Here is a 20,926-nt window from a genome sequence, read left to right on the forward strand (position 1 = left end):
TATTTGAAGTATTTATTTTAATTGGTTTAAGAGAAAATTAAGAGAGAGGTTAGGGGTGGCAAATTGTGCTTTTAAGTTAGGAAAAATTTATTTGTCATCCTTACACTTCACACACCACACTTATTTTAATTTTTTTTTCATTTTTTCTATAATAAATATGTAGTGTATGAATGATAAATAAAATAATTTAATTAGTTTAATAAGAATAAAATAAAATAAAAAATAAAAATAATAAAAAATAATATTTTAATATATAAAGTGTGTGGTGTAGGATGATGTGTAGCATTTCCCTTTAAGTTATGTTCGGGTTGTGTAAGTCATAGATATTTAATCATATAGATCAATCCGAACCCAACCCAATAAATTAAATGTGTCAAATTTCCAAGTCTTAACCCAATCAATTTAGACAACTGGTTGTATAGTGTTATCCATTTTAACCTTTTTAATAATTAATTAAAAATACGTTAACATAACATAACTAATTTAAACCTGCTTATTTCATATAAATTGATTGAATTAAATCGCATGACTCATTTTACCTGATTAACATAATTTTACATAAAAATTAAAATATGTATTTATTAATAACCACAATATCTTAAAACATATATCAATATTTTTCAATTTTAACATATAATAAAATCAATATTACAATCTATATAATAATAAATATGAGCATAGATTTAAAATTACAATTTCAACAATAAAAGCATGCCCATATTAAGAAATACAAATATTACAACTCGATAATAAAAAAGAACTTTGAAATAAATTATAAGCATTACGATTTCGTGTTAAGTAAGTTGATTCTTATTGACCCGTTTATAAATTGCATCTTAATGGGTTAACTTCGGTTTGATCCGAACTCGCTAACATTAAATCTAAATCTGCTAATTTTGTGTTATGATCATTGTTTTTCATACCGTACCAGTTGGTACTATAACGCACCGACTGGTACATTCCATACCGGCCACTGGTCCGGCACAGGTATTGTATCTGTTTCGTACCAGTCGAAATACCAGCTGGTATTTTGGCCTTTATCTTTATCTCTTTTTTTTTTTTCATTTTTTCAAACTGTAAAAACATTTTTTGATTTCCAATTCAGATAAGACTATTTATAATTTAGGTATATATATTTATGTATAGATTATTATTTTGAAATATAATTTATATATATAATTTATTTATATATTGACTGTCTCGAAACGGTACCAGTATCGAAATATTTCGTTCTACTAACTTAATCTATATGACATCCAGTACAGTATTCAAAATATTGGTTATGATTATGTTGGATTCACGAATCACAGGTCATCTCACATATTGCCATGCCTAAGAGAAGTTAGCATTTGTTATTTTATTTCTTGAGATAAATTAATACTGTATTTTTTATTTGGAGAAAATGAGCCTTTTGTATTTTGTATTGAAACTACAACTATGAACAAAATACTACCATAGCTTTGATTTTGTAGCTAGGGGTATATTATCTTAGCTACAATATCGGTACTCAGTAGAGTGACAATTTGAGGTCACATGCATGAATTGCATTTTTAATGTATCGTATTTGTTAAAAAAACTACTTTGGTCTTGATAATCTGTTCCTTCCATGTCTCACGTTCAAATCTTTTATATGTACGATTAAAAATAAAAATAAAAATTATATGTACAAATAATTTATAATAACCATCAAACTAGATAATGTCTCATTAAACTACTCGAAACCTACTTGTAAAAAGATACTGTCGGGGACTTGTGCACCTATTGGCTATTAGATAATTAGAACTTTGTTCATAGACTTAAGTGTTAGTTAAAATATGCAAATATTTGAAATGTACTATAAATATTTTCTATACTTTTATTAATATTAAAATAGTCTATATAAAATCAATAACAAATCAAATCATGAATCAAAAGCAGTTATTAGCAGGCATGCAACCCGACCCGACCCGACAAATGGGTATATGCACAACACACTAGTGGGTTGTAGATACGAGAGATATTGCTTGTGATGCTTAGGAGAATGAATGCCCGAGCGGCGGTCAACAATGGAGAGAGAGAGAGAGAGGGCTAGGGTTTTGTTGGAGAAAGTGGAAGCCAACTGCCTAGTAAGTTTATCAGATTTCGTCCGATAGCCAGTAGGTTGGACCTGCATCCAATTTCAACCTGAAATATATTGAGTGGGTTGGGCGGGTTTAGCTAGCGGGCCAGGCCCAATACTCTTTTTGCACAAACCTAATTATTAGACTCTTAAGTTTGAGAGTTTGAGTTTAAATGTTGAGATAAATTAAATTTTAAATAATAATATTTTGTGGATTTTAATGAAATAGATTTAATTTTTTTAAATTGATATAAATTTAATTTTTGTAATTAAAAATTAAAAAAATAAAGAGTGTCATGAATAATTAATTTAAGATGGAACCAACAATCTAACGCAACCTAAAATTTTTCCTAATAAATTAGTTGCCTAAATTTTGATCCGGGTCATGAGTCGTAGCCCGGGTCCATTGGGCCGATCCAGTTTTTAGATACCCTTTGGTTCGAGTATAAACCCGATTGTTGGAACAGCCCAACAAAAACAGAGTCGCTAGAGCTCAGGCGGTTTCAAATGAAGACAAAAGGTTTTACAGAACGCTGAAGCTGAAGCAAAAGCGGGGAGTCAAGGAAGCAGCCGCCACACAAGCAGCAAAATGCCGAAGTCCAAGCGCAATAGGCCTGGTTCGCCCTTTCCCTCTGTTTGTCTATTAGATTCTACTTGGCTTGTGTTCTGTTTGGACCACGAGAAAAGTTCATGATATATTCTAACTAATAAAAACATATTGGGGAAAACTTGAATCGCAGTTACGCTGTCGAAGACGAAGAAGAAGGGAAGGGAGCATAAAGAAGCGATAGTGAATGCGATAAGGGAGTCCGCCGAGAAGTACAATTCGGTATACGCGTTCTCTTTCGAGAACATGAGGAACCTCAAGTTCAAGGAGTTCAGGGAACAGCTCAAGTCTACCAGCAGGTATAGCCGTTTGCTTTGCTTCCTACCTGTTCTCTTTGCCTTGGTTAATCTCTTTTCTGCGCTGTTTGTTTGCTGGGATTAAAGTAAAATCAGCTAATTGAGCGTTTCATAGGTGATTGGTGGATCTACATGGTCAAATCTAAATAGTGTGTTTTTTTATTTTTTATTTTTATTTATTTTTTATTTTTTATAAAGGTTGTCTAAATTGGTTTTTTGGTTTTTTTTTTTTATTAAGGTCCTGTTTGCATTGGTGGATGTATTTGTAATGAAGCTGAGACAAAGTTAAGTTGTTACTTGTATATATTTGAAGATGAAAAAAGGAGAAAGAAATATTTCTATGTAGGAATTTTGTTGGAGAATTTTTCATGGAGAGCGATTCTATTTGGACTGTAGACTCAAACATCTTGGATCAGATTCCGCACTAAGAGTTCCTTTGAATATTTTATATACGGTTTGGGCAAGTGAGCTTGTGTATTTGGTTTTTACTTTGGAAGGGTGGGTTCGAAGACTCTGCCTTGTTGAGGTTCCGTGTCATAAAAATTTCAGGAATTGACTATTGTTATGTTTCTAACATATAGATACTACAAACAATAACCAAGAATATACCACGACTAATTATTTTTATTATGATTCTATCAGATTTTTCCTTGGATCAAACAAAGTCATGCAAGTTTCTCTAGGTAGGTCTGCTGCAGATGAAATTATACCTTGCATTCACAAAGTCTCAAAGGTAAGCATTTTCATCTGTAATAGTTATCAGTGCTCTTCTCCCCTGCGCCCAGTTATACATCTTGTCTTATGGCTCTTTCTTTTGTTAATTTGTGCCTTAGCTTCTACGTGGAAATAGTGGGCTCTGTTTTACCGACTTGCCAAAGGAAGAGATTGAAAGGTAAGCTTCAGAGGCATCCTTTTTCCTTCAACACTCATGCTCTAGTTGGTTGCCAAGGAAAGGTGATGAGAGGAAAGATGACTGGAGATTCCAGTTGTTGAATGCTCAGTGCAAAAATAAAATTTGTTTTTCTTCCTGTCTCATAGCTCCTGTCAAACTGAACAGAGCAGTAGATGAACTGGTCTAAGTTAGGAAATCAATTTTTTTATCAGTAAAAAAGAGTCTTATTATGAAATAGAGTAGGCTAAGTTAGGAAAACAAGTAGCAGTCATGTTAGAATTTGAGCCGACTATTCATTAATATGAACGGTGGACATTGAGCTTTTTTGAAAGGCAAGTCTCAACATCATAAATACATATGGAACATTAAAAATTCATAAAATTGTAATGAATTTCAGGTGGTGGTTTGGGGGTTCGTAATTTGAGGACTTTTGACAAGGCCCTCTTGTGGAAGTGGTTGTGGGGTTATTATCAGCAGGAGGAGGCTTTGTGGAGGGTAGCGCTTGATTGTAAGTATGTAAAAAAAAGAGGGGGGGGGGGGGGGGGGTTGTTCTAATGAAGTTAGGGGTTCTACTGGAGTGGGGTTGTGGAAAAATATTCAAAGTGGATTTTTTTTTTGTGTTTTTGTTGTTTTGGTTGGTTGGTGTTGTTGGGGGGGGGGGGGGGGGGGTTGTTTCTAGTTTTTTTAGTTTTGAGGTTGGTTTGGGCTCAGTTCATCATTAGGTACTTATTAGCCATTGCAAAGATGCGAACTTAAGTAAAGTTTCATTCTCCATACCTTGTATTCCACCAACTCTGTTTCTCAATTAATATGGTATACAGCCTGTCTGGGTGCTACATTTTTTTAATGTCTCTCTCAATGCCTTTTTATAGGTTATTTAATGAGTACGAGGAATACGACTTTGCAAGGACAGGAAGCATGGCATCAGAAAAGGTTGGCCTCGTATGCCATTAATTTGCACTAGCAGGCATACGTCTGTATCGTTGACCTCTAGAGATAACCCCTGAAATGAATGCATAACGTTTTTGCCCAAGGAAGGAAGACCCAAAGATCTAAAGTTTGCTGTCATTATCAAGAAAATTTTTTCACTCAGTTGTTTTTGACAAGTCTAATGCTGCAATTTTATATTTGGAAGTTATACTTTTTAGGTTATGTTAAACTTGCTAGCTGGCAATAGACATATAATAATTTCGTTGTATCAATATTTTAATATGTCTCACATATTCCTGCAGCTCGAGTTAGATTTGACTTTGGATGTTTCAGGTGGAGCTTAAGGAAGGTTCTCTCGAGCACTTTACACATGAGATGGAGCCATTCCTGCGCAAGCAAGGGATGCCTGTTCGATTGAACAAAGGTGCGCCAGTTGCTCTGTTCTGGTTTCTTTCACTCATACAGTCGCTTCATTGATATTGTTCATAGCTTGCAGGTGTTGTGGAGCTTGTTTCAGATTTTGTTGTTTGTGAGGAGGGAAAGCCTTTGTCACCCGAGTCAGCTCGCACACTGGTTAGTCCCATAGTCTTACTGCTTTATTAGCGGATGACTAGGCTCAGCCTCTATGACTGGGATGATGTTTGTGGAAATCTTACTCGATAATTTCCCTGTTTCTTCTTTTCTCTTTCATTTTGAATGGTATAGGGATGTCTTTCCGTAGTGCTTTGTCATTACATTCTCATGCATGTATCATCTCATTAATGCCTTTGATATTCTAGTGATATATTGGGTGGTTGCCACCCATATTCTTCTGCCATTAAATCAACCATTTTTGCATTGGTTAGGACACATTGGCTGTGACATGTAGGTGCTGCTTTTGTCTCAAGTTTTATGGATGTTCTGTACACTTATTTTGAGTGGGAGATATTCTCTCCAAACATGTCCATTTAAGCGCTCCATTGGTTTTTTTTTCCAAGTATTCAACTTTTTATATTTTGTCCAAAATGTGCTTAGGATGATGTACACTGGACAAATTTTTCGTTGCTACTGCTCCCCCCAACCCCTCCTACCAAAGAAAAAGAAAGTGTTTTGCATGAATAGCACAATATCAGTTGTTTCTTTGTTTTCTTCTTCTCTGTTTAGGTTACCTTTTCGTTTGTTTCATTTATAAAGTAAAAAAGGTTGAAGAAACTACCTATAAAAAAAAAGAAAGAAAGGGAGAAACTGATATGTGATCGACCCCTTTCTTGTTTGCAGAGGTTGTTGGGGATCAAGATGGCTACCTTCCGACTTCACTTGATCTGCAGATGGAGTCCCGAGGAATTTGAACTTTATATTGAAAGACCAGATGATGATTCTGGTGGTGATTCAGCATAAGCACTGGCTGAAGGTTCATCATGGGTTTGCAGATTATACGGGGAGAACGGATTTATTTATATACGTTAAATCAGCGCACTACCTTGCCTCTTTACAGTTCAAATTGTTATAATGAATGAGAATCTGAGTTGAAACAGTTTCTGATTTTGTAGTGGCTGGTCAATGTTTTTTGGGCATCGAAGCATTCGTGTAACCTACTTCATCAGCAAGTAAAAAAGTTTTTATTTTTGATTTTTATCATGTCTCAGCCTCAACTAAATCGGCGGGAATTTCTGTTTAGAAAATACTGGCAAATTAGTTTAATTTTGATTTTATATAAATTGATGGAAGCAGTTTCATGCACTCGTGCCCTCTCATTTTGTGCGTGTTCGGCATTTGTATAATTTTTGTGGACACGTCAACACCATGTATTCGATTAAGAATTAGAATAAGATTGTTAAGAGTGCTGAGATTGCACCCTCAAATGGAAATAACAAAGCCGGATGCATATAGCACTGTCATTTTGGGAAAAGGCAGTTAAGGAGTAGACATGAGTGCCTCTCTCTCTGTGTTTTTGTTTTGGATGAAGTGGGGATGAGGGAGTTTGGACTTGGGAATTATGCATTTGAAGCAATTGTTTAATACGAAAAAATTGCTAAATCCTGAGTGGTGGAACTAAAGATTATAAAGAGAATAGCAATGGACACCTATAGAGACGAACAGTTTCTGTATATAGATAGCCTGAGACACCGTGGTGGAACAACTGCAACAATTAACTCACATGGTCAATCGAGATCAGATGTGTATAAAACAGCTGACAAGAACCAAAGAGACAGATGAACTCCACTTCCGACCATACAGGATTCTTAATCTTTATCGAGAAAGCATCCATGAAAGAAACCCCACAGTTTCTCCACCCAATCCTAATTCACGATGCTGCCATTTCAGCCCTTTTATCCTCCAAAAGTTTTAGCTCCTTTCGCCAATCTTCAAGCTTCGTCCATTTTTCCACCTGTTCTGGCTTCATATCTTGTGCACTTTTCTGCTGTTGAGCTTCTGCAAGTCGAATCTGCAGAAATGAACAACCAATTAAGTGACCTAAGAATATGACCACATATATCACGAGCCTTCTCTAAGCCATTTTTTGGATCATTGTGGTTTTTGATATTTTCACCTAACCATGATTTGAAAAGTACCAGAGATCCTAGGGATTACTGCCATCCGATTATTTCTTCGTGCATCCCTCCAATCGAACCAACAAAATGGGATTAAGAGATGTTTTAGAAATAAGATGAGAATTTTATTAATATCAGGAAGATAGTTTGTGAACAGTAATAAAATAGTTTGAATTAAATATTTATTGGGTTTTGGCAAAGGAGAGAAAAAAAGTAAAATAAAAAAAATAAAGTTTAAATATTGTTAGAATATAAATTTTTAAAATAATTTTTATTTTGGAATTTAAAAAGGTTGAATTGTTTTTTCTTTAAAAATAGGAAAAAATTATAGTGATTAGTTTAAAAAAATTATAATGATTAGTTTGAGAGTGTTTATGTTTGAATTATATTTGTGAAGGAAATGAGACAACAATGTTCCCTTCTTTTACTTATTTACCCACTACAATTACAACACCCCCGTGTTTGGAGTTCCATGATCCCCCCCTCTTCTCCTCTCTTCTCCTGGCGCCAATCTGAAGTACAGATCAGGTAGGGAAGCAAGGTGCACTGCCCTTAGCTTGGTAGTTGGTGGGCTTGGAGTGGCAATCTGCTCGATCTACAGACTTGAAAAGTCAAACCATTTAAGTTGACCGAGTTCATAAAATTTGGTCTTTTGTTTTTCTTCAGAAAATATGTGTTGATCACAACAGCAAACCATGTTATGAAACCACTTGACATGTTATGAATACGTGCAAATGATGCAGCCATGTAATTGATGTCAACGTGTGGGGCTCACACGCATCATAGAATTAAATTTTAAGGAACACTTATATGGTTTTGAAGATCATGTCCCAAGAAGTCAATGGTTTTGAAGATCATGGCATTGGTTTGTTCTGATTAGGGACATATCTGTGAGCTTTGGAAATCCATATGGGCTATGGCTGCCTTTTTTTTTTTTTTTTTTTGTAATAATAAAGATCTTCCATTACTTATAAGTTTTTGAATACTTGTGAATCAATCGTAGTTTGCTAATTGAGTCTGGTCCAGAAACTTCTAGTAGTTCCTAGTAACTTGGGTTTATCTCCACGATGGAAAATCGTTACCTTATTCCTAAAATGGAACATAAACATTGGTGCAACAAGAGGATCAAGAAAAATCAAGCAATGGAAAGGGAGAAGTATAAAAGAAAAGAAGCATATAGATAACATGCAGATCACAAACCACACATTTCTTTATTTATTTTCCTATCTACTGATAAAAATAAAATAAAAAAACAGTAGCAAATAGCAGTCAGATCACAAATAACACATAGACAGTTGCACAAAAACATGCAGATTACATGATGAAAATGCAGAAGCAGTTCAGAAAACGTCAAGTTGCATGAAGATGAATGGGCAAGGTAACACTCTATAAAGTTTGATTATGTGCAACTATTGCCAAATCCTGAACTGATTAATGCTCAAAGCATGAAGATTTTATAGTACTTTTGCATTTGATTCATATACAGACAATACCTATAGATTCAAGAGAGCGTTGGTAAAGTGTAAAATATACCTCAAGTTTTAATCTGTTGGATTGTCTTTATTGGTAACGATGAAATCTGATGAGAACTCTAACAATGAGGTCAAACAAAGAACACAGTACATAGGATTGAAGAGACATGGCAAGTATTTTTGAGAAATCACTGGGGCAAATGCTAAAATCCAAAACAAACGAAATAATTGGAAACCGACCTATTTTGAAGAGTTTTATTTGCAATTCTAAAGATTTAATTCGATGGCTTTTAATTCCAGTGATTTTTTCCATTCAAACAAAGGTCTTCATTTCGAAATCAACGTATTCCTTGGTCTGGGGTTCGCAAAACACACTGCTATTCTCCCATGCAAAACTCAAATAAGATATTAGATGGGTACTGCATAACATGCTCATTTTTATTTGCAGCGAATGCTAAAAGTACGAATTCTACCTTCTTTTTAAGTGCTCGAATCCTTTTATCAATATCCTGAACTGGGCTTACTGAATTGGCCTCCTCTGCGGAGTCCAAGGGAGGGGAAATTATGGTAGCATTTGTGGAAACGGCTAGCTCATTCATCTGAGATGTTAACTGCTTGACAGATTCCAATCCAGTACCTAAATCTTTGACAGGTAGTGGCTCTTCATTTATTATCTCCCCAGCTACTGTTTGTTCCAAGTTCTTATCCTTTTCAAGAGCAGCCTGGAGGATAAATCAACGAAAACAAGCAACTTGCATGACATTAGTAGGAACTTAAATTTTTATTTTTATTTTTAAAAGGACTCTAAATGGTAAACAGCCTTTTCAGTTCTTGTGCCAATACACTGCCTCATCAAAGGTGTTTCAACAAATTTTATTCCAGAGATTCACCAGCCCAGAAAATAAAATATGCAGGGATTCACCCTTGCATGATTTTTCCCTTCCATTGACCATCACTATTATTAGGTAGGGCTATTCTTATCCTTGTTAGCCACCAATAATTTCAGCAATCCTCAGTCCCTCACTCGTATTCTTTCTTTCTTGTTTTTCCCCACTAAGATAAACTTCTTTAACTTCTTTATATATGAGAATGGTAAATCTTCAAGGAGTAAAAGCACAAAGATCTTATTGGACATAATTAAAACAAACGAATAAAGAAAGAAAATAAAACATCAACACTATCTTCAACTAATTGTACAACATCGCTCTATTGGTGCCAAATGTTTTTTTAGATTCAAGTCATTTTTTTTTTTTGCAATGTGAAATAAATCAACATCTACCGGTCAAAAAAGAAAAAAATAAATTGTTTTTCCTCATCCTTTGCTAAATTCACCTCCCATCCACCCTCTTCAATTTCAACTTGAGAGGATGCCCAAAATTTAGAAGTATTAAGGCAAGTCCAATAAATAATTCCATCTTTGGCAGGTCCAAGAAGTGATTCTATCTTTTGTCGAGCCTGCCTTGAGAGAGAGAGAGATAAAGAGAGAGTTAAAAAAAGAATCAATTTTTCTCTTTAAGACTGTTCCTAAATCCAAAGGAATTGCTAAAATGTAGTACAATTTAACGAATAAGGCAATTATAGCATAAACAGCTGACAAACGTACCTGTAGCCGCTTCTCCTTCTTTCTTTCATTCCTCTTTACCGACTTACTCTTGGGTTTTGTATCCAATTCAGGATCATAACCTGGAGGCCCCACCTGTGAAGACATCTCCTTTTTCCACTGCATCACAAAAGCACCACAGAAGCCCCATCAATCCATTGAGACAACTAAGCCTCCCAGAAGACCCTGCATGCTGAGTAATCGTAGGAAGGTAGGAATTATAATCCCCTACTTTTCTTCTTTTTCCAAAAACCCTCTTCTCTTTTTAGACTAACAACAATCACTTGGATTTTGACGAACACATACGAACAAATTTCGAGGATTGGGAGATAGTGACAGACACACAACCTTTTTTCAAGCACCCTGTACCCATGAACGGCTGCTCATTATCAGGTTTCTCTCTTTTTTTTTTTTGACAAGTAAATTCATATCTCTAGCTTTTAGAACTTTCTTTTACTTTTGTATTTCTCGCTATAGATGTTTATGTCATATACTCGCTGTGTACTTGGGTAACCCTTCTTTTGATTATCAATAAGCTTATCCCATATACTCCCTCTGTCCTTGGTAGCCCATCTTTTAATTAAGACGATTTCAATGTACCGATAAAACGAAAGAAACTAAACAGAAAAAGCACTTAAACTAGAAGTTCTTACATTTTCTTGTTGCTAAATGAACTGAAAATTATAGTTCTCCTCAACCCAAAAAAAAAGCATTAAACTTCGAATTATATCCTGAAATTTCCAAACGCATACGTAGTACTAGTAAGCCAAAAACCTTTGGATTTTGGTAGATATGACTTATTTTTTACTATGCAAGTGTGTTTAATCATAGACACATCAAAAGCTGATATCATGATTTTCCAAGAGATTCATGAGTTTTTTTGAGAAGCTAAACAAGGGGGATAGTGCTGGTATGTACCAGGGTGCCTTTAGATTGGTAAATGGCGACTTCCTCTTGAGGAACATAGCCGGCCCTAATCCGGATTGGCTTCCGGAGGGTACCGTCGGGTCTCCTAGTGGGTGCGAGAATTCTCTCACCTTCCTTGAGGTTTTTGCTCAGCTCTGCCAATCGTTTCAGTTGCTCTTCTTCTCTTCCTCCTCCTCCATTGCTGCTCGCCATGATCTTGCCAAGCCTTCAGGACTTCCCCTACTTGTTCTGTTCAATGGCTTCTGAAAACACGGGCTTTTTTTTTTTTTTTTGGCGAAGTAGCCCAAACCCGAACTCCAGCTTGAACCGAACCCGACTTAATTTTGGGCTTTCTTCAATGAAATTATAGCCACAATTCACAGTGAGAACTGATAGGAGTCTGGCCCATATCATCACATCGGGCCTCTGCCATATTGGACTTGGGCCTAGACAGGCTAAATATCACGGACCAATTTTCGGACCGAATGGTACCAACAAAACCCGGAACGATTGGTACTTCGGTTACGAGATCAGGCAAAACAACGTCCCGACTTGGTAGTTCGGCTCGCTACTCTTTCTGTTCAGTTTTTCCCTTCAATTTATTTGCTTTTTATCGTTTCTCTTAAACCTTGATTTATACGATCCATTCCGTGATTCTGGGTCAAACATTCCAGTTCTTGCTTGGTTATGTTGGCTATGCCTATAAATCACGTAATGTCATTGACGTTTGTTAGGGAACAAATTTAAGTTGAGGGTAGCTATTTCTTTCGGTGTTTATTCATGAGAAGGATTAAAAGATCTTGTTTTTATTGCCTCACGAGATTCGTAGGAAGGTTTTTGTGAGATTCCCACGCGTGTTCTTTTTGTTTGGTCAAAAGCGTTCTTTTTTTGAGGGAATTGCTGAAATGAAGGGACTTGCTTGAATTGAAGCCAACCTGTTCTTTTAGCACCAAAAACAAGAAATATCCTTCGTTCATATTGTATGTTGTTCTGTAAATTGTGATCCAAGAATTTTTGTGTCGGCAGCTTGTCTCCTGCTGATTTGTATCATACGATTTATGATGCAATGCACTGTGTTAGAGCAATCCAACAGTTGATAAATTGATATGCTTTTGATAGCTTCTTTAACATTTTTCTTTTAAATGTGATTTACAGGTCATCGACAAAAATCTGGATTATTGGTGGGCTTTGGACGGGAGAGTTTAAGATAGATGGAGAAGAGGAGGGGAAGGAAGGTGATGAAAGACAAGGAGGAGGTTGTTGATGATGATCCTTGGTGGTGGTTGGTTCACAAGGGAATTGCGGCCTCCTTCCTGTGCATTGCTATGTTTGCACTTTTAGTGAGAGTGGCTGTATCACTCCATCCTTATTCTGGCGCAGGAAACCCTCCCAAGTACGGGGACTTTGAGGCACAGAGGCATTGGATGGAGATCACACTTAATATGCCTGTCGAAGAATGGTACCTTAACAGCACAACCAATGATCTCAGCTACTGGGGACTTGACTACCCTCCGCTTACCGCCTACCAGAGTTATGTCCATGGTCTATTTATCAGATTCTTTCATCCTGAATCGGTTTCTCTCTTCACTTCTCGAGGCCATGAATCTTATATCGGGTCTGTATTATGAGACACTCTTTTCCGTTTAACTGATTTTCCTTTTTATGCGCTTCAATTTTTAATTTCATCGATCACTGGTACTCGTAGTTTGATCTTCCTGGTGTTGCTTATGCTCTCTTTCATGCAGAAAAATTCTCATGAGATGGACAGTTCTATCCTCTGATGCACTGGTGTTCTTTCCTGCAGTCTTCTATTTTGTTTTTGTATACTATAGTGGTCGCCCACATGGCCAGAAAACTGACATAGCATGGCACATTGCAATTATGTTACTGAGCCCATGTCTGATCTTAATAGATCATGGTCATTTTCAGGTTCCAAATTGATTTTTTTGTACCCCTTTCTTCTACCTTTAAACTTTTAAGGCACTTTATACGAGTCAGCAATCAATTTCTCTTTTCTCGTCCTTACTGATTTTGTCAGTACAATTGTATTAGCTTGGGCCTTACTGTTGGAGCTGTTGCTGCTGTTCACTCTAACAAAGAGCTAGTAGCTTGTTTCTTGTTCAGTCTTGCTCTCAACCATAAACAGGTATCTTCTCTTTCAAATTAGTGCACATCATGATCTATTGTTTATAATGAGTCGATAGTTTGCCCTTGCTTATTAATTGCAATAACAGCTATCAAAATTTTTTTGCCAGTGCTTATTTTTTTAAGTTTAGAATAGTACATCTGAATTTCACATAAAAGGAGAATGGAAGGGCTTCGCCTAGTTTTCTAGAATGTAATTAGGTGTCTCGTTTTGTATACTTCCTGTGTAGATGGGCTGCGCCTAGTTTCATTCACTTCAATAGAGTTTCTTACTTATCAAAAAACAAAATAAAAAGAGAAGGGAATGGCTCCTTTGTTTTCTGTGGCTTATGATCTACAGAATTTCCAAACAAAGGAAATCATTTCCCATGGGACGACTACATGTTTCATTATTGTTATTTGGTCTCTGTTTATGTGCTTTAATGATCTTAGGGAAGGCCTTGATTCTTGGATTGAGTGAAGGGGTTACACCTTTTGTTTTTCTAGTGATGGAGGGTAAGACCATGTAATCTTGTTATATATAGCATGCCTTGATTCTTTTAGAAATACTAAAATGAGTACTTGTTTGTTTTGGCTAAGGTTCTTTTGTCGCTAATTTGGGTTTCCTTTCAAATAGTTTGATATAAAATATTGATATGTGCATGCAATAGGTTATAGACATATATGATTGTTTTTAGATTTGTTGCCAGCGTGGATATATATATATATATATATGCATATATGATGAAATTAGTTCAACAAATTTTATGCCTTACCTAATTGGTGAATGTCTCATTTTGTTTTACTTCAGATGACTGCATATTTTGCACCTGCATTTTTCAGCCATCTCTTTGGCAAATGTCTTAGGCACCGGAATCCACTTCTCGAAGTATTTAAACTGGGCCTTGTGGTCTTAGGAACATTTGCACTTGTTTGGTGGCCATATATTCATTCTATGGAATCCTTTTTGAGGGTAAACATATCTTGTCAATTCACTTCTTTTTCTCGTTTATTGTGGGATGTCATTTGGACTGAAGACCATTCATGGAAATGTTTTCCAAGTGAAAGTAGATATATTATTTAGGCGTTGAGAACATTAAATAGGTTATAGATATAATATAAGGTGCTCAACAGAAGTTTTCCTGAGTTTATTTCGATTCCCCAATCTTTATGACTTACCTAAGCTTGGTGAACATCCAGGTTCTCCGTCGGCTTGCTCCTTTTGAGAGGGGCATATACGAGGATTATGTGGCTAACTTTTGGTGCACCACTTCAGTTTTTATAAAGTGGAAGAGAATGTTCACAACACAATCGCTGAAGCTTCTCAGCCTTGGTGCTACTGTTTCTACTTGTTTGCCTTCAATGCTTCAGCAGATATGGGCTCCAAGCAACCAGGGTTTCCTTTATGGACTGCTGAACAGTGCATTCTCATTCTATATGTTCTCATTCCAAGGTAGGTCAAAATATTTGTTTCTTGCACTTTGGTTTAGTGCTATTTTTCCAAGTTAATTTTCTATTTTAATTAATAATTATCTGCATTTGCTGGCTGATGTTCTAATTTACAGTGCATGAGAAGTCAATTTTGCTGCCTCTTCTGCCTGCAAGCCTTTTGGCACTGGAAGAGCCTTTTCTTCTTAAATGGATTACACTCCACGCCTTGTTCTCTATGTTCCCTCTTCTATGTCGTGACGGACTGATTCTGCCATACATCGCACTATCTGTTCTCTTCACCCTTGTTTACCACGCGCCAACTGGGAGACAAGACAGGAAGGAGGCACCTTCCTTCAATTCGTTTGTGACAACTATAATTGTGCTGTGCTCAGTTGTTCTTCATATTGTTTACTTAACCATGCACCCTCCACGTAGATATCCTTTCCTTTTTGAAGCTGTGATTATGCTTCTTTGCTTTTCACAGTTCATGGTGCTTTGTTTTTACACTAACGCAAAGCAATGGATGTTGAAACGCTCCGTTTTTGTGGATAAAGAAAAGAAGCTTCTTTGACCTTTCTTTCAAAATACTTTTGACCGTCATTTCTGGCTTTTACAGTGTTTTTCTTTTGTGGTTTTTCACATATTTCATTTACAGGTCTCCACAGCGTCATTATTCTTTGTTTTTCTCTCCTGGATTTTACACTTTTTCCATGTTGGTGTTGCATGCTGTGTCGCTGTTTGTTGTACTTGCACAGTAATGTTAAATCATCGTTGCAAATCACATCACGATAAATAAGGTATATATTGTCTATAAAAATGTATTCCCCTCGATCAATCGAATACGTGAGATACAGTCATTTTCAATTACAGTCCACATTCTTTCATCCGATGAAAAATTGCCCTTTCACTCTTCCAAAAAGATAAACAAAAACGATCAAGCTGGTGTTGCACCAACGCCCTATTAGTAGTCTAGCAACAACTATTTCTTGGTGAACTCGCTCAACTATGTGTTTCAAAGACCTTCGTACCATTCACCATATTCACGGCCACGTCTACAGTCCTGGCCAATTCAACAGCTGCTCCAACATACGTATGTGGTGTTAACTTCAACAGATTGTTTTTTGCTTCTTTAGGTAATTCTAAGCCTTCAATAAACTCGGTTATACTTTCTTGAGTAACTGCTCTCCCTCTTGTTAGTTCCTTTAGCTTCTCATATGGTTCCGGAACACCATATCTCCTCATAACCTATATTCAAGTCGCAAACGGTGCACAGGAAATAGGAGAACATTATCAAGAGAATGGGGGAAGACATCAGAACTAGGTAGATGAATACTAAATGCATTATGCTGAATATCCTATCAATGAAAGATAGCCTCTTTCCTGAGGAAAGATTTAGGGCTTGCTTGAATTCAGAGATAAGATAAAATAATTTTAGACGAAAGTTAAAAGTTAAATAAAATATTGTTAGAATATTATTTTTTAATATTATTATTGTTTTGGAATTTGAAAAAGTTGAATTGTTTATATTTTGTGTAGAAATTTGAAAAAGTTGTAATGATGAGATGAGATGAAACACTTTCTGAATCCAAACGAGCTCTATGTCTACGGGGCATAACAAAGAGCACTAATATTTTACTGATTACAGAAACATAAGGCACTAATATTTCCTGCTGCATAGTATCTAATTCCTGTCTTACCGAGTATTAGCAATTTACCTCAAAGCTCGCAGAAGCTAATATGGCAATTGTAAACAGTTTAATCAAATGATTTTATACATTCATGTATATAAGCATATAAACTTAACAAGATACATACAGTCTGTATTGGTTCAGCTAGCACCTCCCATGAATGGTTCAAGTCCTCACTCAAACGAGCTTGATTGACCTAGTTCAAAACAAATCCATGAGAGGGAAAAGATGCCCCAGCATAGAAAAGCATCAATCATTTCTCACTTTCAAATAGAGAACACTAAAAAGGTGATATGGAGCTGTCAGCTATTGACTTTTCTAATATGTGCTAGCATAATATCAGCAGCAGTGAATTAATGCATGACAAAAATATCTCCATAGATGAGTAATCTCCATTTATCACTTAGTTTTGCAACAATAATCAGCCACCTAGTGGAAGACATAATTCTATATCATATAGCATACCTGAAGCTTTGCCAATCCCTGTAGCGCGCTTTTGTAGGCAAGAATTGAATGCCCTAGTCCTACACCCATGTTCCTCAGAACAGTAGAATCAGTCAAGTCACGCTGCAAATGCAACATAAAACAAGTGATTTATTTGCTAGACTGCAAGAACCCACAGTCAATTACATTTTTAGAATAAATTGCAACAGCGCTAAAAACTGCTCATGAAGATTTAGTTGTAATAGTCAGGGAATTAAATATTACCACAGGGACTCAGAGCAACACCCTGAACCAACAATAAGATTCAAGGAAGAAAAGAAAAATTAAATGGAAACTGGAGGAGGTCGTACCTGCCAACGTGAAATAGGTAACTTCATGCTTAGATGAGATAAACCTCCATTGGCCACACCAAGATTACCTTCACTATTTTCAAAATCTATAGGATTCACTTTGTGAGGCATAGTTGAAGATCCAATCTCCCCGGCCTTAGTTATCTGTTCAAAATTTCAAACCTGAAACATGTCAATTTTTTGCACGGGGAGAACTTAGAATCATGTAATCATAAATTAAAATTTACATCAGATGCTAACCTGCTTAAAGTAACCCAAAGATATGTAGCCCCATACATCCCTATTAAAGTCAATCAATATATTGTTGAATTGGATAATTGCATGAAAAAGTTTTGCCATATAGTCATGAGTTTCTATCTGCAGAACGAGCAGAGAAATCAATCAGAAGAATAATAAATGCATAGGTAACTTAATATCCATTCAAAAGATTTGCCATATAGTCATGGTCTACTAGAGATTCCATGGAAAGAATTTTTCAAAAGCAGTTATTAGGTTAATATTATGAATCCATAAAAGTTCTTTCCATTCTCTATAAACTTACAAATTTGCGGATTAACGTAGACATAGCATGTGAACCAAATACCACACACGTTTACTTTGAAGGAAAAAGGGCAAGAAACATACCTGAGTGATGTAGGGATTGAAACTCAGTCCAAGTGATTTTACAAACTCTTCAGCAATTTGAGGCCACTTAACATCCGGATATGCAACAAGATGTGCATTGTAATTTCCAACCGCACCAGCAAACTTCCCCATTATCTCAACCTGAGAAATATCCCGCCTTTCTCTGCTTAACCTGACGGAAAAAACTGCCATTTCCTTCCCCAAAGTTGTAGGTGAAGCTGGCTAAGGTAGGCACAAAAAAAAAGATGATCTATCTATGAGTATGTATGAGTTAGGGCCCGTTTGGATACTTAGGAGATGTTTGGAAATTATTTTCATCTCATCCCATCTCATCTTATCCCATCTCATTTCCTTCCCAAATATCATTCAAACACAAACACTTTCAAACTAATGATTACAACTTTTCCAAATTTCTAAACAAAAATGTAACGCCCCAATGGAAGGCGTAAACCACATGGCTTATACTCCAAAAAGACTAGTCAATGATACAATTGGAGTCCAATTGGAACCTTATATAGAGCAAGAACTTCTCATTCCCAAGCAATGTGAGATCCCATACACCATCTATCCTCAATCTTATCATATGGGGGTATCAAAAAAAAAAAAAAAAAACAATTCAACTTTTTTAAATCCCAAATAAAAATAATATTAAAAAATTATATTCTAATAATATTTTAACTTTATAATATTTTTTATTTAACTTTTTATCTTTCTTTTTCCAAAACCCAATAAATACTTAATTCAAACAATCTTACTACTATTCACAAAATTCTCATATCATCTCATTCCCCAAGCATTTCCTTAGAAGATCTCAATATATCCGTGACCAGTCGTGAAATGGTTTGAGTTATGATATTTTATTGAGTTTTGGGAAAAGAAAAAAAAAATTGAATAAAAATATTATAAAGTTAACAAACAGTTTGAATATAATTTTTTAATATAATTTTTGTTTTGACATTTAAAAAAATAATGTTGTTTTTTGTGTTTTGTTTGGGAGTTTGGAAAAGTTGTAATAATTAGATGAAAAAGTTGAAGACTTGAAAGTGAAAAGTGTTTTATGTTTGAGTGATGTTTGGGAAGAAAATATCTGAGAATATAAGAGAATACTTGAGAAGAGTTGTGGACTCTTAATATTACACTATATAAATGATAAAAAATCAACACTTCATGTTCAGACATCACAATGCTAATTCTATCTCATCATGTTGTTAAAATAAGATGTTGATCAATGCCTTCATATTGCAAGAGTATAAGTCTTTGAAAGATTTTGAGAAATTATAGACATACATTTTTAATAAATTTCAGAGCTCAACAAAAAGGCACGGGTCAATGTTGCAGTCCCTCAGTGAGTAATAACATTATTTGTAAACTAACTATATACAAAATATAGCATATCACCTGCCCATGAGTGCGAGAGAGCATTGAAATGTGTGCATTATCCTTAGCTGTGTTACATATCTCCCTAATCAATTCATCCATTAAAGGAAATATGACACAGTTCATTGATTCTTTCAGCATCAATGCACGGGCAAGATTGTTGATATCTTCCGATGTGCAAGCAAAATGAAAAAACTCAAGCACCTGGAATAAGAAAGAGGGTTGTCCGGTAATACTAAAACTTCAAAATGAAATCTATGAAAACAGATTGTTTCATATGTAAATAGGCAGGTAAGATCTAAATCTGAAGGAACTAATAAAAGTAAGAACCAACCTTAGCGATCTCTGGATGCGTTTGGCATTTCTGTTTCAAGAAGTATTCCACTGCTTTTACATCATGATTTGTCACCTTTTCAATAGTTTTAATTTCCAAGGCATCATTCATGCTAAAGCCATTAATCAGTCCTTGCAAATGCAACTGAGCTTCTTCACTGAAGCTTGGAACCTCTGCAACTTCGGGAATTTGTGAAAGCTTCAGCAACCATTTGATCTGAAAGACCATATCTAAATTAAAGATGAGCCCTTCAAAGTATTAAAAGACTCCCACAAAGAACCAAATAATAACGATACTAATGGAGATGATTGGTATAACACGAATGTGTGCATAGATAAACTTTAATTTTTATGTATGTGCATAGATAATCTATTTTCCTACTTATAAAAAATAAGATAATCTATTTCCCTTTCACTTGATTAGTCCCACACGCAGATGAATAATTTATTTTCATTTTCAACAATATGATGCAAACGAGTTTGAGATTAGAAGAGCACCTCAACTAAAACGCGAAAGTAGATTAGACCATATTCGCTCAAATAAGGAGCCAAGTCCTTAACTTTACCCCAATAACGACCATCCAACGGCGACAAAGCCGTTAAACTTGAAAGCTCAAATTCATGTCCAGACATATTCTTCACCTGAAACAACAAAATTCACCCATGCGCCAAAAAAGACAAAATAAATAAAATAAAGTACATCAGTCTAACTAAAAATCGCCACTACTAACCTAATTATCAAAGTGCAGAGTTCCAATAAGAAGTAAGAAGTTGCTCGGAAAACGAAAACTAAGAGGGTAAGGAAAGGAAGACCTTATCGACGGAGACTTTTCTGCCTCCCAGAGTGGCTTTGCAGGTACAATCTCTGCCAGCAGTTGTGGCAGAAAGGTAAAAAGAGGCATTTGAAGGTCGACGATGATAAAAGCCCGAGAGGTCCGTCCGCGTTTGAAATTTCCTTGGAGAGGGGCTGAGGCAACGGAATTGATCACTGTGGAAAACCCTAGAAGATGTTCCTCCAAATTCCATGAATCCCAATGGTGCTAAACCTGAAGGTAGACAGCAGGCGGAGAGGTCCAGCTCGAGGGCCGCCTTCGCGGTCTTTTTTGCTTTTCGGGCACATTCCAAGCTCCGAATGTGTAACCCTAATTCGGGTTGGGTGGTAGGTGGGTCGGACTCCTTCTCGAGTCGAACTCGATTCGGTCCAAGTAAACTTAACGGAGCTC

At 36.0% G+C, this 20,926-nt stretch overlaps 4 protein-coding genes across 8 annotated transcripts; 2 read left to right on the forward strand and 2 right to left on the reverse strand.

Annotated features, from left to right (window-relative positions):
* The first annotated feature begins 2,552 nt into the window (after positions 1 to 2,552).
* Positions 2,553 to 6,542, forward strand: LOC122309309 (mRNA turnover protein 4 homolog). Its single transcript, XM_043122760.1, has 8 exons — positions 2,553 to 2,715; positions 2,839 to 3,004; positions 3,644 to 3,734; positions 3,835 to 3,893; positions 4,766 to 4,826; positions 5,157 to 5,247; positions 5,320 to 5,396; positions 6,081 to 6,542. The coding sequence occupies exons 1-8, from the start codon at positions 2,688 to 2,690 to the stop codon at positions 6,198 to 6,200; spliced, it is 693 nt and encodes a 230-aa protein (XP_042978694.1). The 5' UTR covers positions 2,553 to 2,687; the 3' UTR covers positions 6,201 to 6,542.
* Positions 6,543 to 6,796: 254 nt separating this feature from the next.
* Positions 6,797 to 11,598, reverse strand: LOC122309308 (partner of Y14 and mago-like). The gene is made up of 4 exons (XM_043122759.1): positions 11,345 to 11,598; positions 10,430 to 10,546; positions 9,300 to 9,548; positions 6,797 to 7,248 (listed from the first exon to the last, which is right to left on the reverse strand). Exons 1-4 carry the CDS (start codon positions 11,543 to 11,545, stop codon positions 7,108 to 7,110), a joined length of 708 nt encoding a protein of 235 aa, XP_042978693.1. The 5' UTR covers positions 11,546 to 11,598; the 3' UTR covers positions 6,797 to 7,107.
* On the forward strand, positions 10,707 to 15,472 carry LOC122309307 (probable dolichyl pyrophosphate Man9GlcNAc2 alpha-1,3-glucosyltransferase). Of its 5 annotated transcripts, none has more exons than XM_043122757.1 (7): positions 10,707 to 10,819; positions 12,488 to 12,947; positions 13,078 to 13,261; positions 13,371 to 13,478; positions 14,268 to 14,429; positions 14,657 to 14,909; positions 15,022 to 15,472. In XM_043122757.1, the coding sequence occupies exons 2-7, from the start codon at positions 12,544 to 12,546 to the stop codon at positions 15,456 to 15,458; spliced, it is 1,548 nt and encodes a 515-aa protein (XP_042978691.1). In that variant the 5' UTR covers positions 10,707 to 10,819; positions 12,488 to 12,543; the 3' UTR covers positions 15,459 to 15,472. The 5 variants fall into 5 exon arrangements, with proteins under 5 accessions (XP_042978691.1, XP_042978690.1, XP_042978688.1 ...); XM_043122756.1 differs by lacking the exon at positions 10,707 to 10,819 and adding an exon at positions 11,834 to 11,887; XM_043122754.1 differs by lacking the exon at positions 10,707 to 10,819 and adding an exon at positions 11,895 to 12,312.
* A 198-nt stretch (positions 15,473 to 15,670) lies between these two features.
* LOC122309305 (adenylosuccinate lyase-like) lies at positions 15,671 to 20,845 on the reverse strand. The gene is made up of 10 exons (XM_043122745.1): positions 20,517 to 20,845; positions 20,202 to 20,345; positions 19,705 to 19,920; positions 19,392 to 19,574; positions 17,994 to 18,215; positions 17,610 to 17,726; positions 17,370 to 17,513; positions 17,041 to 17,142; positions 16,703 to 16,771; positions 15,671 to 16,132 (listed from the first exon to the last, which is right to left on the reverse strand). Exons 1-10 carry the CDS (start codon positions 20,727 to 20,729, stop codon positions 15,887 to 15,889), a joined length of 1,656 nt encoding a protein of 551 aa, XP_042978679.1. The 5' UTR covers positions 20,730 to 20,845; the 3' UTR covers positions 15,671 to 15,886.
* Positions 20,846 to 20,926: the final 81 nt, after the last annotated feature.

The sequence above is a fragment of the Carya illinoinensis genome, chromosome 5 (assembly GCF_018687715.1).
Source record: "Carya illinoinensis cultivar Pawnee chromosome 5, C.illinoinensisPawnee_v1, whole genome shotgun sequence".
Lineage (NCBI taxonomy): Eukaryota > Viridiplantae > Streptophyta > Magnoliopsida > Fagales > Juglandaceae > Carya > Carya illinoinensis.

Excerpts from the sequence above, each read along its gene's own strand:
- LOC122309308 (XM_043122759.1), bottom strand. The coding sequence starts at position 11,545 with ATGGCGAGCAGCAATGGAGGAGGAGGAAGAGAAGAAGAGCAACTGAAA. Across the intron at positions 10,547-11,344 it reads ACCAATCTAAAGGCACCCTG|TGGAAAAAGGAGATGTCTTC; the intron begins GTACATACCAGC and ends TTTGTGATGCAG. Across the intron at positions 7,249-9,299 it reads TTCGAGCACTTAAAAAGAAG|ATTCGACTTGCAGAAGCTCA; the intron begins GTAGAATTCGTA and ends TCATTTCTGCAG.
- LOC122309305 (XM_043122745.1), bottom strand. The coding sequence starts at position 20,729 with ATGGAATTTGGAGGAACATCTTCTAGGGTTTTCCACAGTGATCAATTC. Across the intron at positions 17,727-17,993 it reads TCAATCCCTACATCACTCAG|ATAGAAACTCATGACTATAT; the intron begins GTATGTTTCTTG and ends CTCGTTCTGCAG. Across the intron at positions 16,772-17,040 it reads AGGGATTGGCAAAGCTTCAG|GTCAATCAAGCTCGTTTGAG; the intron begins GTATGCTATATG and ends GTTTTGAACTAG.
- LOC122309307 (XM_043122757.1), top strand. The coding sequence starts at position 12,544 with ATGGAGAAGAGGAGGGGAAGGAAGGTGATGAAAGACAAGGAGGAGGTT. Across the intron at positions 12,948-13,077 it reads GGCCATGAATCTTATATCGG|AAAAATTCTCATGAGATGGA; the intron begins GTCTGTATTATG and ends TCTTTCATGCAG. Across the intron at positions 14,910-15,021 it reads CTATATGTTCTCATTCCAAG|TGCATGAGAAGTCAATTTTG; the intron begins GTAGGTCAAAAT and ends TCTAATTTACAG.
- LOC122309309 (XM_043122760.1), top strand. The coding sequence starts at position 2,688 with ATGCCGAAGTCCAAGCGCAATAGGCCTG. Across the intron at positions 2,716-2,838 it reads GTCCAAGCGCAATAGGCCTG|TTACGCTGTCGAAGACGAAG; the intron begins GTTCGCCCTTTC and ends CTTGAATCGCAG. Across the intron at positions 4,827-5,156 it reads GAAGCATGGCATCAGAAAAG|GTGGAGCTTAAGGAAGGTTC; the intron begins GTTGGCCTCGTA and ends TGGATGTTTCAG.